At 40.3% G+C, this 19230-nt stretch overlaps 3 protein-coding genes across 3 annotated transcripts in view; all 3 read left to right on the forward strand.

The window, feature by feature from the left end:
• Positions 1 to 800, forward strand: part of LOC106515972 (uncharacterized) — a 10970-nt gene extending 10170 nt beyond the window's left edge. Inside the window, exons 7-8 of the mRNA XM_014006073.1 lie at positions 526 to 611; positions 725 to 800. Coding sequence (XP_013861527.1) covers positions 526 to 611; positions 725 to 789 — 151 coding nt within the window. The 3' untranslated portion in view covers positions 790 to 800. The remainder of the gene's footprint in view (positions 1 to 525; positions 612 to 724) is intronic.
• Positions 801 to 7495: 6695 nt separating this feature from the next.
• Positions 7496 to 9201, forward strand: LOC106515975 (gap junction beta-1 protein). Its single transcript, XM_014006076.1, has one exon. The coding sequence runs from the start codon at positions 7502 to 7504 to the stop codon at positions 8327 to 8329; it is 828 nt and encodes a 275-aa protein (XP_013861530.1). The 5' UTR covers positions 7496 to 7501; the 3' UTR covers positions 8330 to 9201.
• Positions 9202 to 11176: 1975 nt separating this feature from the next.
• Positions 11177 to 15963, forward strand: LOC106515976 (gap junction alpha-3 protein). The gene is made up of 2 exons (XM_014006077.1): positions 11177 to 11535; positions 14482 to 15963. Exon 2 carries the CDS (start codon positions 14500 to 14502, stop codon positions 15583 to 15585), a length of 1086 nt encoding a protein of 361 aa, XP_013861531.1. The 5' UTR covers positions 11177 to 11535; positions 14482 to 14499; the 3' UTR covers positions 15586 to 15963.
• Positions 15964 to 19230: the final 3267 nt, after the last annotated feature.

Below are 19230 nucleotides of genomic sequence, written 5' to 3' on the forward strand. Positions count from 1 at the left end.
CTTCATAAATCTCACTGGAACGGTTTCACAATCCTCTCTTTTGTTTCAAGAGACATTTCTCTTGTTGGAGCCATGGTTCTTGCCACTCCACTTCGTCCAGCAGCCCTCCAAGGTGTCATGACTGCAGGTGTTTTTAACTGCAGACTAACGAGCAGATCTAATCTGAGGCAGGTGTCCATTTAGGGAAAGGAAATTGACTGAGTGTGTCCTTATGTTCTACCTCCAATTTGAGTGATTCCATAGTTTTTTCCTCAGAATTGAGTGATTCCATTTTTTTCCCCCTGTGTTTGGTCAATAAAAGTAACATTCACTGACTTCCCCCAAAGTTTTCTCTTCATTTCTTTGAGTGTTCCTGAAAGCCAACAAGTTGCACTTTGGAATGACCTTATTATTGTATCATGGTTTTGATCTGAGTTTGTTTTACGGAATGAAATGTCTGAATGAGTGCTGATTCCATACTTTTTTGCCAGGAGTTGTATCTTGTCAGCCGGTGTTGTAATGAATAAAAGCAAATTTGTTTTTCAGGAGGGGTGCATCGCTCTCTTTAAGACTAGCCCAAAATGGACACGCGAAGCATGACAAACTCAAGAATTCTACCATAAGTAAAAAAAGTAAGTGGAGTTTTATTTAGTTTCCTCATTTGTGAATCTTTAGTGAGTGGTGTTGTGTATGCAAGTCTCTGTCTTTTATTTATTTATTTATTTAACTTTTTCTTCTTTTGTAGGTGCTGTTCAAGATTCTGACTGGGGAAAATATCTCATCTCATGCTACGCTCGAAATAAAATGTAATACAAAAAGCAGAGAATGTCTGTAATTATGTTGATTTATTTTGGTTGAAATTATTAGTAAACTGGGTACAACAATACAAATGCCCCCTCATCCGAGCAGGTGTGCAGGATGAGGGACATTATTTGAATTGTAGTGAGCCTGAGGCTCAGAGATGTAAACAGCATGATTTGAGATATTGTGAGAGCGAGGTCTCTTCTTCAAAGAGGCAATTACCCATGATGCCTAGCGACCCCATAAGTAGGCTCCCTAGCCTGGCCTCCGTCACTTTTGTGATTGTCATCAAAGTTTTAAAAACGGGAGGGTTTCTGCCAACCCCTAAATCTAGCTCCAAAAAGTGGTGAGTGTTCTCTGAGCCTCAGGCTCACTACAATTCAAATAATGTCCCTCATCCTGCACACCTGCTGGGATGAGGGGGCATTATTTTTCATTAACGTTCGCCTTCGTCTCAGAGATGTAAACAGCATGTTCAAAGCTGATGACAATCACACTGCTTGTGTGGGCTAATTCACAGGATTCAACCACACAACCTCAATGGAGATGCATTCCAACAAAATWTATTTTCAGAAAGAAAATTCCGATCATCTGAAATAACAACTCAAACWTCTATCCGAGAACTTAGTCCCTTCCCTGGACGCTCGGTAGTAAAACTTTTTAAACATATTAACTGAAGACCAATCTGCGGTCCGCAAAATCTGTTTCAGAGAAACGCCACTGTTAAATGCTGCTGAAGCAGAAGCTCCTCTGTAAAAATGGGGTCAATTCCAGCATTAATGAGCACTGTCCATAGCCATCTGGCTATAGTGCATGTAGACACCGCAGAAAAAATCTTGTATGAAATCAACAATCTACTTGACGTCCTTAGTTCCCGAGTGTGACAAGTATATTCAAACAATGTGTCCAATACACAAATTTCTGGTTTAGAGTATCTCTCCAGAAGAATCTCCAGAATCGGTTTACCCAACTTACTTGTTTTAGTGAGTTCAGAAATTAAAAAATTCACTTTAGTATGCATTATGTAAATCCAGAGATGAGAAATAATCATTCTCTTGGATAATGTCTAGTAGCTTTGTGAAAACAGCTCCATCTTGAAATGCTCATCTCTGTTTTCTTTAAGGCAGTCAAGCCAGTTTCAATTTTGCTGCATTCTTTCTTGCAAAGCTGGTCACTAACAGCAATTTTGCAGGTTAACCATAGCACAGAATTGAATTTGCAGCCGTACATGCTTCTTCTGCCATAGCTGATACAGCAGTTCTGTACACACTGTCTTCAAGAAACCATAGCACAGTATTGAACACAGTTGCACCTTGCATTAGCCATAAGGGAACTGTGCATCGCCCAACATGGGACTTGAACCCATGACCCTGAGATTAAAAATCTCATGCTCCAGATCAAGCAGATCTGACTCATACTCTGAGAATTGAATTTTTGATGGTATTTGACAGCTGAAGTGGCTCAGTGACAAAAGTCTATTTTAAGCCCGAAACAGAGCTCAAAACCCACTGATCTGCTGTAAWGCTTTCCCATTCTCTTATGCAATAGGCTAGTTTACCAGCAGTCATGTGTGTAGTCCACTGACCCGTTTGTCAATCACGATCAGGGGTTTGCCAGCCTGTCCCCTCTGATCCATGGTGTCTCCCATCTTGAAGCTGGTGTAGGCTCCTCTGGGACCCTCGTCGGGAGTACGGTCCCCGCCAAATCCGGCGCCGGCCTCTTACGTTTCCTCTAGCAGTCTGGAAAGCATTATACTTGCTGTTGTTGTACCTCCCAGGAACACCTAGGTGAGGATAACCAACAGACACCTTAGCCAGTTCATTTATCTCTTTGATCCGCTTAACCAAGTCATCATCAAACAATTTTGCTGAAAGTAGCATGTCAATGGGACACAAAGAGGTGTATATTCCTTGTAATCTTGGCCGGATTAAATAACGTTGTCTCACCAACAATGAGTGCATAGTAGGCCCTATGCCTTAACAGGCTAATAGCATCAGACAACAACATCTTGTGCTGAACTCTCCGCGCCACYGGCAGATAAGCCATGAATGAGGCCAAACGCAGTACAGGAATCATCCCAGCGGCCAACGTCTGCTGTAATTTCTGAAAACCCAAATCAAACTGCTGGACCCTTTTTTGCAGCCAAATTTCCTCATTAACTGGGTGCCAAAAGCTTAAAATCACAATTATTGGGACGAGGGTATTTATCAGTAAGACTCTTCACCGAGTCCTCACTTATTCTTTTATACATCCCAAATCCATAATAGAGGCTAAATTATTAGCTATGGCAGGTCCAGTTTTCACCTCTGAGTCAGCCTGTGGAATACTCCACACCTCCTCTGGATCTCCATCCAGATTCTCAGCAAACGCTGAGGGATCAAAATAAGATGGAGCCTGAGAGCCATCCTGCTCGCCTGCACTAGCAGTGTCTGGCACTTCCCAGCTATCATCATTATAGGCTGGATCAATTAAATCACACAACTCCTCTGTATTAGGTCCTCTAACAGAACTATTAGTCTGAGAATTTTATGCCAAAGTAGCAACCGCGCTTTGGCATACGACGAGACGAGAGCGATGAGGGCTGAGACATCAGCTGATTAAGTCCAAGCTGTGATTTTACCTCACTTATATTCAGATCAGCCTTGTGTTGCACGTTAACAACATCACTCTGTGTCTTTGACTGTTGAGCCGAACCGGCTGCCGTCGCCGGAAGTAGCTCGGAGCTAACACGGCTCCCTCTTTTACCAAGGTTTAGCTTAGCTTTCGTTGCCTGCGCCACAGGTTTGCGGACCACTGGAAGCCTGACGCTTCGGTCGGCCAATCTGACCAGACACAAGAGTACACTCACTCTGAGTTCGAAAAGGCGAAAAGCCCCAAAAACCTACCTCCATTGTCCGAATCTGATCCAAACAGATCAAGCACGCCCACTCGAGCCGAGACGGGCCGGCTTCACACTCATCATCAWTCATTTCGAGACTACGTCTCCACCAATATCCACTTCTTTTTCAAAACGTCCCAAGTCCTCAGGATGCACTCTGGGACTGGCCGACACGTGATTACACGCCGCTTAGCAAGCTAGCTTATCCCAACCAGACAGCCCAGTGGCTAATCAGGGTACGGGATTGGACTTAAACCTGCGACATTGAGTCACGGCTTACTTCTTTTGCATTTGCAGTCAGCTGCTTTTAAATCGCCACCAAACGTCACTGTAAAAGAAAGAGACAGCATCTCAAACACATATCATATCCACCACTGCGTGGTGCCAACAATACTTACCCCTCGCTCTCCTCTCTCAAACGAAAAGTGACGGAGGCCAGGCTAGGGAGCCTACTTATGGGGTCGCTAGGCATCATGGGTAATTGCCTCTTTGAAGAAGAGACCTYGCTCTCACAATATCTCAAATGATGCTGTTTACATCTCTGAGACGAAGGCGAACGTAAATGAAAAATAATGGCAAATATGCCACGCATCATACCGGCATTTTGCTATTCGTAGCTTGTACCTTTWAGGTTTTATTGACCAGCTGTTTACAAGTGAACACATAGTGAAACCATATTAGTGCTTCTTATCAAGGCCCCACTTCAGATTTACTTTTATTGTGTAAATCTCATGAAGGAGACTGAGCAGACATGTAAGTTCAACACCTGTGTTTTTTGTAAAGGCTGCCTTTAGTTCACATAGATAACTACACAAATTACAGTGATTGAATCTGAAATATTTTCATTTAAAACAAAATACTGTAAAACGAGCCATATAGTTTGAAATATAACATATTGTTTAGATTGCCCTGAACGATGCAAAATCCCAAACATATACTGATTTGTTAGACTTCCAAGTTCACTACACGGCTCATTGTGTGGCCCTTTGTAGTCTGGATGACTCCAGTAACTCGCAATGTAGAGAAAAAGAAAAGCATCGAATGAGGAAATGTGTCCCAAATCTTTGATTGGTGGCGAATGTTTTTGGTATTTTGAATTTACATTGCGGTTTATACAGAAACACATACAAAACAGCTACATTTGCTCCAGGTTTGATTTTTATCCATAAATTTCACAAAGATTATCTGTAGCCAACAGTTTTCTCTGATGTCTTTAAATTAATTTACATAATTTAAGTTTTTTCAAGCATCTAAACTTTTTGGGATATTTATAACTAAATGTTTTTATTTTATGTAAACATTTTCTCATTTGATATTTACATATAATTTGGTATGTTTTTATTTTGCACTATATTTTCTTCACTTGTGGTGCATTTGTGTTTTGTAAGCATGTCTCTGACTTCCTCAGCCTGTGTTTTAGTACCTTCTAGATGCTAAAGCATAAAGTATAGCACACAAAAATCACGTAAGCTGTTTTTTAAGAACCCAGAGGTTCCTCTGGGATGCTGGAAACGACAGGATGTGATGAAGCATGAGTAAGAAAAACACAATGTGCWGGTTATTCTAACAGGGCCAGTTCAGTCAGGTCATCTGCTTTCTGCAATGTTTGGTTTGTACATTTAGAATTCTTGATTAGTTTTTTTCTATGTTCAATTTACCCCCTTTTCTTTCTTCATTTTTAATAAAGACATTCTCTTCTGCATGATTCATGCTAAACGCTCATTGTCTCTTTCTGTGTACGAATTGTAAATAAGGTCTAGTTCATTCAAAGAATTGGCAGACCACACAAACCCTCCCACCACACTGGTCAGACGTGACGCAGAAACACTCACAGAGAGCAGCTGTAGGTTATCTGAATGTGCGTGACATGACAAATGACTGCATTGTTTTCCCTTGAAATCATTTTATTACTGTTTATTTGCTTTGCTGTTGAGGGTTTGATTCGGATCAGCTGTAAAATATCACCTGGTAGTGAAGGTTGGACTGTGTATTTAGGTGGATCTGAAGCTTGTGAGCAAAGAGTGATTCATCTTGGTTCACATCCACAGGCTGGAATGGCTCATTCACAGATGTCAGACAAAATGAAATTAAATCTTTAACTCAAGAACTGTGGGAATTCATCACATTGCTTGCCAATWGAAGTTATTTGACATGTACCTAGACAATTTAAAAAGCATTAGCATTCCTCAGGAAAATATTACTCACCACCTCATGCTAGATTTAAACTAAGATCTTGTTCATTGGGAAAATTAGTTGTAGCCGTTTTAGTCGAACTTTTAGAGCTCACATTTTGAGCTCATGCTGCGTATTAGTCGGAGTTGATTCACAGCAAATACATTAAAATTTAGCTCAACATAAAACCASTCGAGTCTTAGCCGTTTTGATGTGTACTAATCTTGATTAGCTATCAGCAATTTTGAAGACCAAGAGTTTAATAGTTTGTACAGCCTATTACTTTGATCATTTCATGAAAATYCATTCAGTTCATAAAATATTTTGCAGACAGACAACAGTTTCGATGGTGGGTGATAAGTATGGCTGTTCTTTCCGTCGGGCTGATTATGCAGTTGTAAAATGTCACGTCACAAGTTGACCTCTTGTTTAATTGTCAAAATCTTTTCTGCCCGACCATGGTTGCAAAACAGTTACTTGAACAGCTAAGAGGACCATAATGTGCCACCTATCTTGTTGGATGCACTTCCCAACCTGATGGCAGCGTCTCAGGTCAAAACCTTCGCATCACGGCCCTGCCAAGCACAATGAAGAATGTGGCAGGCTTGAGGCCTTTTGTGTCCACACAGATTCCTTGTTTTGCCCCGGGGTGGGCGGAAATCGAGGCATTTGATCTGAATTCTAAAGAGTCTTGTTGTGGCCCCATAATGGTCACCATTGTATGCAAATGGTTTATATAAGAGCATATGACCGCTACGGTGCAGGGCAGCGGCTAGTGGTGGAGGAATGATTTGCATTTTCCAAACGCACGGTGTTCTCAATCCAGCCTTTTGGCTCGCTAAAAAACCCAATATCTTATTCAGTTTCTTCCCATTTTGTACACATTTTTGTGTACCACCACAGCAGAAGGTAAAGTTTATCCTCTTCATCCTGTTTTGTACTAACCCACACAGTGTGAGTAGAGGCTGGGTTTKATGTGGCTGATGTGCCACTGTCCTGTTTACTCAACAAATACTCAGTAAGCTAATGAGACAAGTCATTACACTTCATAGTCATGTTTTATTTCTTTAAAAGATGTAGTCACAAAGCTGTTATCCTGTAAGGTTATACATTTTTTCTCTAACAATAAATACGCCTGTGAGTGCTATGTCTTTTTAGTTTCTTGGAATAATTGGCAGCAGTTTTTGTCCATCTGTGACTGTAGGCCAGTTTGGGAGTACAGTATTAATRCAATGTGAGAAAATCACGTGGCTCTGCAAATGTTTTGCAATTGGCTTTGATATGTTGCGTCTTGTGACGATGGTAGGCCATCGCCCCTGCTTTTATACAGCCAGCAGGCTGCTTGGCATTCCTTGCAAGTTGCTCCTTAGGAATCGAGCTTGATGCTCAGCTCAAAACCTCAAGATGGTCATCTTCAGATCCGGCGTTGCTTACGCCGCTTGCACCGCCGGCTGAGCCTGGTAAACTTGTGAAACCTAATGGTAATGTTCATGGCATTTAGATTTTACGAGTTGAAGATTAAAATTGTTTTGAAACATGCTTGCTAAGGACTGTTAGGTATGTGTTTTCTTGTAGCTGATGGAGTTATCAGTTCAGTTTGTGTAATTTATCTTTGTAAGAGATTTAAGCAAGTTTTACCTCCATTTATTCTTTGCAGACCTGGAGTCGAAGATGAACTGGGGGACCTTTTATGCCGTGATCAGCGGTATAAACAGGCACTCCACCGGCATCGGACGTGTCTGGCTGTCGGTCATCTTCATCTTTCGCATCCTGGTGCTGGTGGTTGCCGCCGAAAGCGTTTGGGGGGATGAAAAGTCCAGCTTCACCTGCAACACCCAGCAGCCCGGCTGCAACAGTGTCTGCTACGACCAGTTCTTCCCCATCTCGCACATCCGGCTGTGGGCTCTCCAGGTCATCCTGGTGTCCACCCCTGCGCTGCTGGTGGCCATGCACGTAGCCCACCGACGGCACATGGACAAGAAGAGCTTGAAGAGGACAGGCCGCAGCAGCCCCAAGGAGCTGGAGCGCATCAAGAACCAGAAGTTTGAGATAACGGGAGCTCTGTGGTGGACTTACATGATAAGCATCATCTTCAGAATCATCTTTGAGGTGGCTTTCCTCTACATCTTCTACCTGATCTACCCTTACTTTAAGATGGTACGTTTGGTCAAATGTGACTCATACCCTTGCCCCAACACCGTGGACTGTTTCATCTCCAGACCGACAGAAAAGACCGTGTTTACCGTGTTCATGCTGACCGTATCTGGGGTGTGCGTGCTGCTTAACGTGGCCGAGGTGGCGTACCTGGTAGGCAAGGCCTGCAAGCGGTGCGCGGGTCGCTCTGAAGATGAGTCTAAAGCCGCCTGGATAAGTCAAAAGTTGTCGTCTTATAGGCAAAACGAAATCAATCAGCTGATAGCGGATCATTCTTTCAAGTCAAAGTTTGCTGTGACCAAGAAAAGCCCAACAGAGAAGGTTGAGAGTTGTTCTGCTTTTTGAGGCATCCAGAAACTAATACAGTAATCGACACGCTGCATTAATGAAACTTTTCTGTATATTTGATCTTTGTCCATATTTTGACCCTTTATTTATATCATGAAATAAGTGCATTAATGATTCTTGTACTGACACAAAGAGAAGCTGCTTTTCTTGCCTAAATTATTCRAAGCCTGTAAAGAAAGTTTGGACATTTTCCCATATGTTGCTCATTTTCCACAAATCCAACATATCTGATGGTGCTGCTGCACAACTGTGCTTACTTTGCATTGATTATTATTTAAGCCTTTGGTGTTTCCGTTTATTTTTGCACACTATAAGAACCACGTTGACAAGCTGAGAACTGATCGAATTAAACAAACCGTGACTTGGAGCAGGATGCCTTCATTTGTTTTGTTCAGTGATGCATATTTGTTGTATGACAAACACTTTTAAGGAGAGCTGTTTTCTTCGTTTCTCGCAGGTGCGTCAAGACCCATAATTGCCRCCAGCATTTGTGCATAATGTGTGAAATTAAAAATCAAATGAAATCCAGAACACAGGAAAAAACGCACARAGTGTTGTGAAGTCTGCTTAGTAAAAGTTGCACTCTTTGCATCAATATGTATTTATTCTCATCCTTTTCTTCTTAATGGGGAAACAGCTTAGTGGTCAGCACTGTTGGCCCACAGCAAGAAAATCCTGGGTTCAAACCTYGGTTTGGAGCTAGGGTCTTTCTGTTTGGCTTGTGTGTGCTTCTCCAGGTACTCTGGTTTTCTCCCACAGACAAAAACCAGCTGTGTTAGGCTGTGTTCAGGTCCAGGCCTTCCTTGAAAAACAGATCTAGATATCTGTGATCTAAAGGGAATTTGCTTGGTTAAATAAAGGTGAATGAGTAAAAAAAATTGAGTTTCTTGTCTAAATTCCCATGCAACTTGCTAAACTAGTAAGAACTGGCAGCTGTTCTGACACAAAATTGTGATTTGATCAAAGTCCTGTTTTTCGGTGAAGACAGCAACTTTCTTAACATTTAAAGTAGCTTCTGTAATATTTTCTTTTTTAAAAATAATCAGTCAATTTTTACAATTTTCTACTGATTTTCTATGCTTACTTTTACTACAAAATGGTATTTTAAAAAGTATGGTGTAAACTTTGGGGGAAAGTTAGCTGTATACCAAATATCCATCCATTATTTTACCCACTTTTTCCTTTCATGGTCACAGGGATCACAGATGTGCTTATCTATCAATCACTGTGTGAGAGGCAGAGGACACAGGTTGCAAGTCCATCACAGGGACACAGAGGAAAACAACCATTTACTCTCTCACTCACACCTGGGGTTAAATAGCCTCACATTCATGTTTTCGAATAGTAGAAGGAAACCACACGTGCAGAGAGAACATGCAAACTCTACCCAGAAAGGACCCCAGTCTGGCTTCGATCCAGCGACCTTCTTGCTGAAAGGCAACAGGTCCACTAACTGAGGCACTGTGCTGCCTATACCAAATACAGTATCTTTATTTTTAAAAAGCAAATAACTGATGTTATTTGCATGTTGTGTAAGACCGTTTCTGCGTTTAGAGATTATGTAGATTATATATTAATCATGTGACTATTTGATTTGACAGTCTGCCTCAAAATCAATGTTGAGAAAAATCACTTTTTTAAGGTCAGTGTAACTTACGTCTTCGCCAATTGTTTTGGAAGCAAAACACACACGTAGCTGCTAAAAGGGGGGATTTTTAAGCCTGTCAGAGCCATTATTGTCCAAGTAAAATGTTCCATACAAACATATTGTCACAAGGAAGTTCTTCAGGCAAACATTGCCAAGTATAAATAGAAAAATCCTCCCAAAAATCCACTGGAAAGTCAGAAAAACTTGAGCTTGTCAGATTTTCTTTTGCTTTTCACCATAAAAAAAAGATGTGTTCCTCTACGTTTGTTAAAAAACAACTCTTACTCAAAGTTCTAATTTGTCTTTGTAATTTTAGTTTATTATAATCAAAGAATAAAGGAAAGGATTTGACGTGTGACGTTGCATCCTTTAATTGACAAAAAATAATAAGTACAGCTCTTATTCATTTTTTTAATGTTTAAAATCTCAGTACTRTAAATCCTGTCTGTTTCTGAACATCTAGTTTCTTCATTGCTTCCTTGAAGTTCTTTTGCGTGATTCCAACATTTAAAGTGGACATAACTTTTTTAACAGATAACAGGTTTAAATTTCCATCTGCAACCTTTTAAACAAGGCGATGTCATATATTTATGGGTGTGCATTCATTTTTATTGTTCAGCATCTTCCTGGTTCTGAAAGTGTAATGTTCTGAAAGCACCGGATGTTGATTTTGTAAATAATTTGGTCTGGAATTAACCTGTTATATGCGTAATGTAACACGCAAAGCATTTATTGATATGAATAAATGCAACAATTTACTGCCAGGTAAACAACCCAGATAATATAAGGAAATAAAATGCTTTATCAGTTGACTTTATTTTAAACCTAACAAAGAAAATGTTGTTATTATTGTTGTTGTTGTTGTTGTTGTTTTGTAATTTGTTTTATGCAGTTCAGCAACTAAAATGTAAGGTTTCTTAGAAAAGTTTTTTCTTTTTTGCCATATTTCAGTGACTAACTTGAAGATGCCCCTGATTGCTCATCTCTAAATCATGCCACTTGCCCACCCATCCTTAGTGATAGGAGAAAGACCCCCTCCATGCTATATTTAGACCCCAGGGGCTCTTGTGGCTACACGGACTAAACAGACATCATTGGTTAGCCTCCCTGTCACTCAGTGTAACGGCCAAGTGGATGGTCTTTGAAAGTTTACATTAGAGTGTCCACTGTGCCAAATTTAACCACAGAGGAGTGGGAGGGTTTGAAGGAGGGCAGAGTGGACATGATTAAGTGTGGTTCTTGTGGGTTTCTGTGTGTGTGGCGGTGGTCAACAGAAGAACCTGRGGCCAGGGGGGGTCTGAGTGCTGGTTTCTGCCCAAGCTGAACTTTGAAGACAGACGTCCGAGTCAGAGAGTTTGTCAGCGTGAAGCAGAGCTCGTTGCCAGCAGGAGTCCACTCTCCTTGTCCATTCAAGGACATTGCTCTGGGCACTGGGATCAGCGCTGGGCCGAGGCCCGTCTGTGGGAGAACACAGCGGCCTCATGGACCCTCCAACACACGAAGAGCTTCACCGCAGGAGACACATGAGCTGACATGGTCCATTTCTCCAGTAAATGTGAGTTTTTATTTGTGCGGGCTGTGTGCTTCACATTGTGCTCACAGCGGTTTTAATTTCACAAGTCATTTTTACTTTTTTTTTATTTTTAGTGACTAAACACCACATGAAGATATCAGACTTCCTGATGTTTTTTGTTTAAGATTCCTATGCAGTCCTGAAATTTAGATTTTAAGTGTTTTTCTGGTCTGGATCAGTCTGAGAAAAAGAAAACAGTGTTTCTAGACTCTTGCATTTTCTTTTAAAAAAATCTATAAAAGCTCAAATGAGCAGGGTCATCTGGACTAAAAATAATCACTAAAATGGCCACCTTCCTTTCACCTATTAAAATAATAAATTAAACTGGGAACATGGATCAGTCCTCCTTGACATGGCACRAATCATCTATACTTATTAAAATATCATCAATAAAATACAACTTTAATCATTTAACTGACATAAATATCTGTCACATATACATTGGGGTTTATTCTTATAGCTACTGCCATGGCATATTTTAGCTCACAATCTGTAAAACGGACTCCCATTGTGTTTGATAAAGTTAATTAGCTGTGTTGAACATCTTCAATCAAGTTGACACTAAAGGTTAATCAGGAGTATCATCCAGTGATTACTTTTTGAGTGTTTTGTTAAAATACGCTGAGTAAGTCATGAGATATTTTGCCAATAGRCAGAAAAAGAAACCGGCATGCACACAAAACTACAGGCAGCTACATGATGGCCCACAATTCCTGGTGATGGGCTTTAATATTATTACAAAAACATGCAGATACTGTAACACTATACAAGTCTGTTCAGTTATAGTGAATTAGTCCCCTTGATATAAAAAAAACAATGAAAATCTGAGAAGCTCCCAAAACTTCAGTTATCATAAGCTGTCAGAACGTCCCTTTAGATCGAACATGTTGAACTTCCTGTCCTGCTAACATATTCATCAGAAGAGGAATATATTTATGACATATCTGGTATCAGAGGATGACAGGAATCACATTACTCAACTGTTCCTCATTTACTCCTCCATCACATCTTCATGGGGTTTGATTTCACATCCTGACAGTTGTGTTGCCACAGTTTTTGGGTCGTGAAGGACAGGGCATTGAGAATCCTGGCTGAAACCTGCTTTGCTTCTGTCTACACATGTCAGATATATACCCTTCTAAAGTAAATATAAACCTGCTGTATCCACACAAATAAGGCCACTACCTTCTCAGCTGCTGAGGCGCCCGTCTGTCTGAATCCTCAGTTAGCAGCTTGGCTCCTTAGGGACTTGTTTCCCCTAAGAACGTCTGACCTTGGTAAGGAAGGGCATCTTATCAAGGATCACTGAAGCTCAAACTCCTGTAGATGTTTAACTATCTTATGAACTTGTATAGAAAGATGATCAAACTAGAGATGATTCAGCAGAAATGCAGTGGCAGAGCCAGTGGGTGACAAGGGGTGCCCAAGACCACCAATGAAAGATTTTCGGCCACCCCAGTGGCCACATCCTCCGTTCATTTCAACCGCACTTCTCAAATAGATAATTCTCATTATGCATACATGTCAACTTGAGAGGATTGTCCGTAACTTAYAAGGATTTTACGTCGTTTTGCAGGTATACAGACGTATAGAGCAATCTCACGGATGTTTTCAAGTCTTACGRATATTTTAAAAACCTCATTTTCAAATTTATCTAACATGTCAGAGCCTGTGGGATGATTTAAAAAACAATAAATAACATCCAACAGCCATCTTCCAAACTGTTCTGCTGCTTGAAATAAGTTACTTTTTCCTCTCTCCTTTCCTCCTGCTTCGCAGCAGGCGCTTTCATGTCCGCAGCTGACCCCCACCCCGCGGGTGCGAGTTGTACGGATTTTTTGCAAAATTTATGGATTTTTAGGGCTCTTTATACAGGTAAACGTCCAAAGAGGTTGACATGTACGATTATGTAATTCTGCATGATAGTCACTGCTCATGTAAATAAATGAGAGAATGATCAAGAGACAAGATTAGATTTTTAACAAATCACCATGTAGAAAAAAAAAGTCATTTTCTAGGCCGCCCCTGTGTGGGTCCCAGTCTGGCCACCCCAATAAAAAACTGTCTCCACCACAACATGTATGGGCAAGTGATGATGTTTGCTGAAGCCAAAACTAAGTTGTTAAAGCTAAAAAAAAAATTTAATTAAAAAATAAACAGAACAATAGCTGAAGATAGCAACTTGCTAGCTAAAATTAAAAAGTGCAAAACACAAGCTAAAAGGTAAAAGCTGCAAAATACTAACAAATGCTAGCAACACACTATCTAAAACATGGAAAAAAATTGCTAGTCTAAAGTTAAAACGAGCGTAACTTCAATTATTTTTTCTAAATTCAGTTAGGGGTTTACTGCTTTTTCAATTAGCATTCACCTCTCTTTTCAAACAGGATTTTGGTGGTTTTATATTAGTATTTTATTACTTTCAGCATACAGATTTTACCTTCTTTTACGTTTTAATAGTTGTGCTATGTTAACTTTTTAGCTAGTGGTTTGCCACGGTTTTGCGTGTTTTAGCTTCAAGACAGCCTTTAGTTACTTTTACCTTTGACTAGTGCTAGTTACTTTTACTTTCTAGCTAGCATTTTGCTACTTTTAAGTTGGCAAAACTCTCACTAAATGAAAAATTAACAAATCACTAGCATAGGAAGACAAAAACAGAGCAAACATGCTAAATTTTAACAAGAACAATGTTTTTGAAAAATATAAAGATCTTAATGTATTTTATTGGAAAATATTTGTATTTTGAAAAGCATAGCCAGAATTTCTTGAATAAACATTTTGACATTTGAGTGGTTAAAATATCACAAAACATGAAGTAGTTTCATGTCCAAAAAAAGGTATGGATGAAAAGAAAAAAAGAATAGAAAGACTCAAGGTAACCAGTGTTTTACATCACATTTATRTATCTCTGTGGTTCTTTTCTCCCAGACCTGACCTCACACAGCCATGGGAGACTGGAACCTGCTGGGAAAGCTTCTGGAAAAAGCCCAGGAGCACTCCACCGTGGTGGGGAAGGTGTGGCTCACCGTCCTCTTCATCTTCCGCATCCTGATCCTGAGCGCCGCCACCGAGAAGGTGTGGGGCGACGAGCAGTCGGGCTTCACCTGCGACACCAAGCAGCCCGGTTGCGAGAACGTGTGCTACGACATCACCTTCCCCATCTCCCACGTCCGGTTCTGGGTGCTGCAGATCATCTTTGTGTCCACGCCCACCCTCATCTACCTGGGGCACATTCTCCACCTGGTGCGGATGGAGGAGAAGCAGAAAGAGAAGGAGAAAGAGCGAGAGCTTCACCCGGAACACCAGGCCTTGATGATGAACCCTCACCACAAGAAGGCTCTCATACGAGACGAGAAAGGACGAGTTCGCCTGCAGGGGGAGCTCCTGCGCACCTATGTCTTCAATGTGATCTTTAAGACGCTCTTTGAGGTGGGCTTTATTGTAGCCCAGTACCTCTTATATGGTTTTGAGCTTAAACCCATGTATACGTGTGACAGACCACCATGTCCCAACATAGTGAACTGCTACATATCCCGCCCAACCGAGAAAACGATCTTCATCATCTTCATGCTCGGTGTGGCCAGCGTGTCGCTGCTCCTCAACCTGGTGGAGATCTACCACCTGGGCTTCACAAAGTGCCGCCAAGGCATCACCTTCAGGAGGAGCCGACAGGCCCTCGAAACCATCTCCAAAGATCCCAGCGTGACCGCGGTGCCCCTCGTGCCGAGCTACGAGGATTACTTCCAGGGGCACCACCAAGCCCAGCCGGCCTACCCGCCTGTGCCCAGCTACAGCCTGTCCCCTCTCTCTGAGGGGACAGACTCTTCCTTCCACCCGTACCACAGCAAGGCGGCGTACAAACAGAATAAGGACAACCTGGCAGTGGAGAGGAGCAGCAGCAAGCCAGAGGAAAGCGACCTGAAAGGGAAGAAAGGAGCAGGATCGGCCCCTGGGTCTCCGACGCAGACGAGGCCCGGCCACGGTGCCAAACACAGCAGCAGCAAGACGAGAATAGACGATCTGAAGATATGAGAAGGTTTTATGTTCCTTGGGAGGCTCTTAAAYTGCCGTTCGAGGATCGTATGCTGTTTGGACGCTGTACACGCTGAACTCGCCCGTCTTTTGAAGAAGGCTCAGGTTTGACTCATTCCAGCGTAGAGCGGAGTTGCATTTCAGATGCAAGTGTACTGTGACATGGAAGCACATAAGTGAATTATCTTCTGAAAATCTTTTCTAACTGGCTGTTTTGTTATCCTTTAGTGAAGCTGTCCTGTTTAGAAATCATCATTGGATTTCAGTTCAGTCAAAAGCACATGTAGTTTTGGAACAGCAATTATTAAAACACAACACTGATTAGTTTTGGTGATTTGGGCGAATGGGAAACTGTGGTTCATTAAAGGGTCTCATCAGGTTTCTACTGAGCTTTTCTTTCTTTRTTTATGAAAATTAGGAATTCCAGGTCCTATGTTCAGCACAAAGCTGGCTTGAAGCGGAAGTTCAACTCTCTTGTAAGTAAGGTCCAGTGGAAATGTTATAAACAGTTAATATTTTACCTGTTGCAGATCTTTGAACAGCCTCAGTTTGGAGACATAGATGTCCACTCATTCACCATACAGTCATTTTGTCAGTGCTTAAAAATTCTAAACATCATTTTTCATCTGCTGTAAAGTGCCCGAGAAACTCCTCATGTGGTTCAAAAAAGGTTGTACAAAGAACGTGAATGCTATTGGTGGAAAAAGACCACAATGCATCGCAGCCTGAGCAAACACTGCAGGGTAATTAAGTCTAATGCTACAGTACAGCTCATTATTGTGATTTTTAGCCTTCAGTTATCTAAATGTCTTGTCTCCACTTCTGTCTGAACTGTGGAGCCTGGAGATTTTTTTTTGAAAACTGTGAAGTGAATTTATATTTAGAGAATGAAGAGACACTGAATCACAGTAACACTAGCCATCAAATCGYTATGATGCTGCTCTGCTCGCTTATATTATTTCCACACATGCTGCAAACCGAAAAAGATGATTTYACTGTGTTGAAGGTTGAAATATAGTAAGAGCTGTAGAAACGAAGAGGAAAATGTGTAACAAAGATATGTAAATATGTTTTATACACATATGTTAATGACATTTTCTGAGCCAAAACCAGACATTTTGTTGTCTAGCAGTATATTGATGTTGTGTTTCTTTATAAGACTGTACCTCTGGATTCAAGTAGGGCTCAAARTACAAAACACCCCCTATTCTCTAAATAGTCTACTACGTTCTGAATATGATGTAGTGAATGAGTGAACTTTAATAAAACAAAAAACTTTAATTTTGACAAGCTAACTGCTAGCTTAAGTGCTATTGACACCAAAGTGGATTCTGCCTTCTAGAAAATCAACTCCAAGCTGAAAAAAAAAAAAAAACGTAATGGTATTTTCTACACCTTCATATGACTGTCAAAAATGCACTGCACATTTAATTTCCATAGAGTTTTATTGATATTTGCAAATTTTAGCAGCTAGCTGTTAGCTCGTATACAGATAGGGGCACTTCTGATAGAAATCTTGTATTTTTGCCATAATAATCATGTGAAACGGACAGATGTGTAATGCTATAAACCAGGGGTGCCCAAACATTTTCACTGAGAGGGCCAAAATTAAAAAAAACATTTTCCCTAAGAGGGCCAAAATTAAAATCGATCTGAGGGTCGCGGGCCAAATGCAATAAWATAAGAAATGCAAATACTTCTTACATAAACTTGTTTTATTTTTATGATTAAGCTAGGAGCTAGTGTGGTTGCCTACATTTTTTTTAGCCCATGGACATGGAGAAAATTCAATGTATGCAAAGTCAATGCAATGTCAGCAAAGGCTCATAAAACTATTCATAATTTAAAAATTGGGTTATATGGGGTCTTTTAAGGTGTGCAAATCTAGATATGGGCTTAAATCTAATCTAAATGTCTCTTGTAGTTACTTGAATTTTATATTCAATCTGAACATAACTACAATCTAATAACCAGGACAACTGTTGGTGGGCACCTCTGCTATAAACATTTGAATTAACCTCCATAATATTTTAGATAGGAGTTTTTAAGATCCTATCTACTTTGATCTTGGGTGTACTCAGACTAGCCATGGGCTCATCAAACCGGTCAAAGATCTGTCTACAACAGGTAAGATATTGTTTATAGCTTTTCCACAAAACCCCATTTGAAAAACGCTTCCATTTAACTAAATAAACTAGGAAAACCAGTTATATTTAACTTTCTTTGACTGCTTTGACATCATCGTCAAGCGTAGTTGACTCGCTCTGACTTGAAGTTGTGCAATATTTGACAAAACGTTGGACAGCAAAACGACTCTGACTGATTCCAAATCACGCCTCTGAAGGAACTGAACTGGTGTCAAAGGTTTCAACATTTGTGCTGCCTTTATTTATTATTCTGACAGCCAGCGAGTACATAATTGTAAGCACATTTTCTTTGTTGATTATTCTTCTTTAAATGTCGATTTGTGTTTGATTTCTGTAAAGCACTTGGTGACAACTGTGTTTGTTAGACTGCCTGAAATAAACCCGTCTTAAATTTGCACCACTTGCACTTCGTTTTAAGCCTCGACTCTAAATCTGGAAAAGAGGGGAGTCGTTTTCACTGGAAGGCAGATGCTGATTGTAAATAAGATCCTGTACCTTAAAACTCTGTAGTCCTCTGTTTAATCCCTAAAATTAAAATCTGGCAGGTGTMGTTTCGAGTCATCAGGTTGTCACATCTGGTGACAATCAGGCTGGTTTGGTTGGGAATAAAAATATGAAGTAATTTCTGTGTAGAGTTTTTACACATGCTCTTTAAAAGCTCAGTGGAAAGTGTTTGCTGTCAAGGGAACAGCAAAGCAGATTATTTTTCTGTTTAAAAGTAATGAAACTAAAAAAAAAGCCTAATCCAGTAAGAGATTTAATTCTCTGTAGACATGTAAATTATAGTTTATGTTGCCAGACTTCATGTGCTTCAAATCCATCAAATGTCATTTAAGAAAACAAAATCACCCAAATCTAAAACCTAAGAAGATTTTGTTTCCTTTTTTTTCTTTTTTAAAAATAAAAAAAGCACCATGAACCTGCAAAAAGACCAACAATTTTAAATAAATGCTGTGTCTGTTTACATGTGTGTTTTTAAACTGATGACAGATGGAAAATATGAGTTATGATCGGTGAAATAAAACCCTTTGGTTGCATCAGAACAACAGAGAAGGAAGGCTGTATTTTACAGTAYATACTGTATATTAACTTTTAAAATAAAATCTCTGTACTGCTTAGCAATGAACACTTTTAGTTTTTATAGTGATTTTATATAAATATTTATTCCCGTGGTTTTGATAATCTAGTTTATATCAAACACTTTTGTAAAAMGTAAGAGATAACGGATTCCAGTTTTCGTGTGCTCAGTTTAATCCTGCATGGGAATTGATACATTTTCAAAAACAGATTCAAAATATATAAACAAAAGCCCTTTTTCCATTTTGTAAATGTCTGTAAAGCAATAAAAGTCAAAAAGAACTGTCTGAAATGTCAGTATTTTTTATCCTGTAAGGAAACAGCTCAACCAAGAAAAAGCATATTTCACATAAACCTGCACAGTGTATGTATATATGGATGTGTGTGTGTGTGTGTGTGTGTGTGTGTGTGTGTGTGTGTG

Source organism: Austrofundulus limnaeus, unplaced genomic scaffold (genome assembly GCF_001266775.1).
Source record: "Austrofundulus limnaeus strain Quisiro unplaced genomic scaffold, Austrofundulus_limnaeus-1.0 Scaffold34, whole genome shotgun sequence".
NCBI classification, from domain to species: Eukaryota; Metazoa; Chordata; class Actinopteri; order Cyprinodontiformes; family Rivulidae; genus Austrofundulus; species Austrofundulus limnaeus.

What these genes read in the sequence shown, in the direction of transcription:
- LOC106515975 (XM_014006076.1), top strand. Translation starts at nt 7,502, where the DNA reads ATGAACTGGGGGACCTTTTATGCCGTGATCAGCGGTATAAACAGGCAC.
- LOC106515976 (XM_014006077.1), top strand. Translation starts at nt 14,500, where the DNA reads ATGGGAGACTGGAACCTGCTGGGAAAGCTTCTGGAAAAAGCCCAGGAG.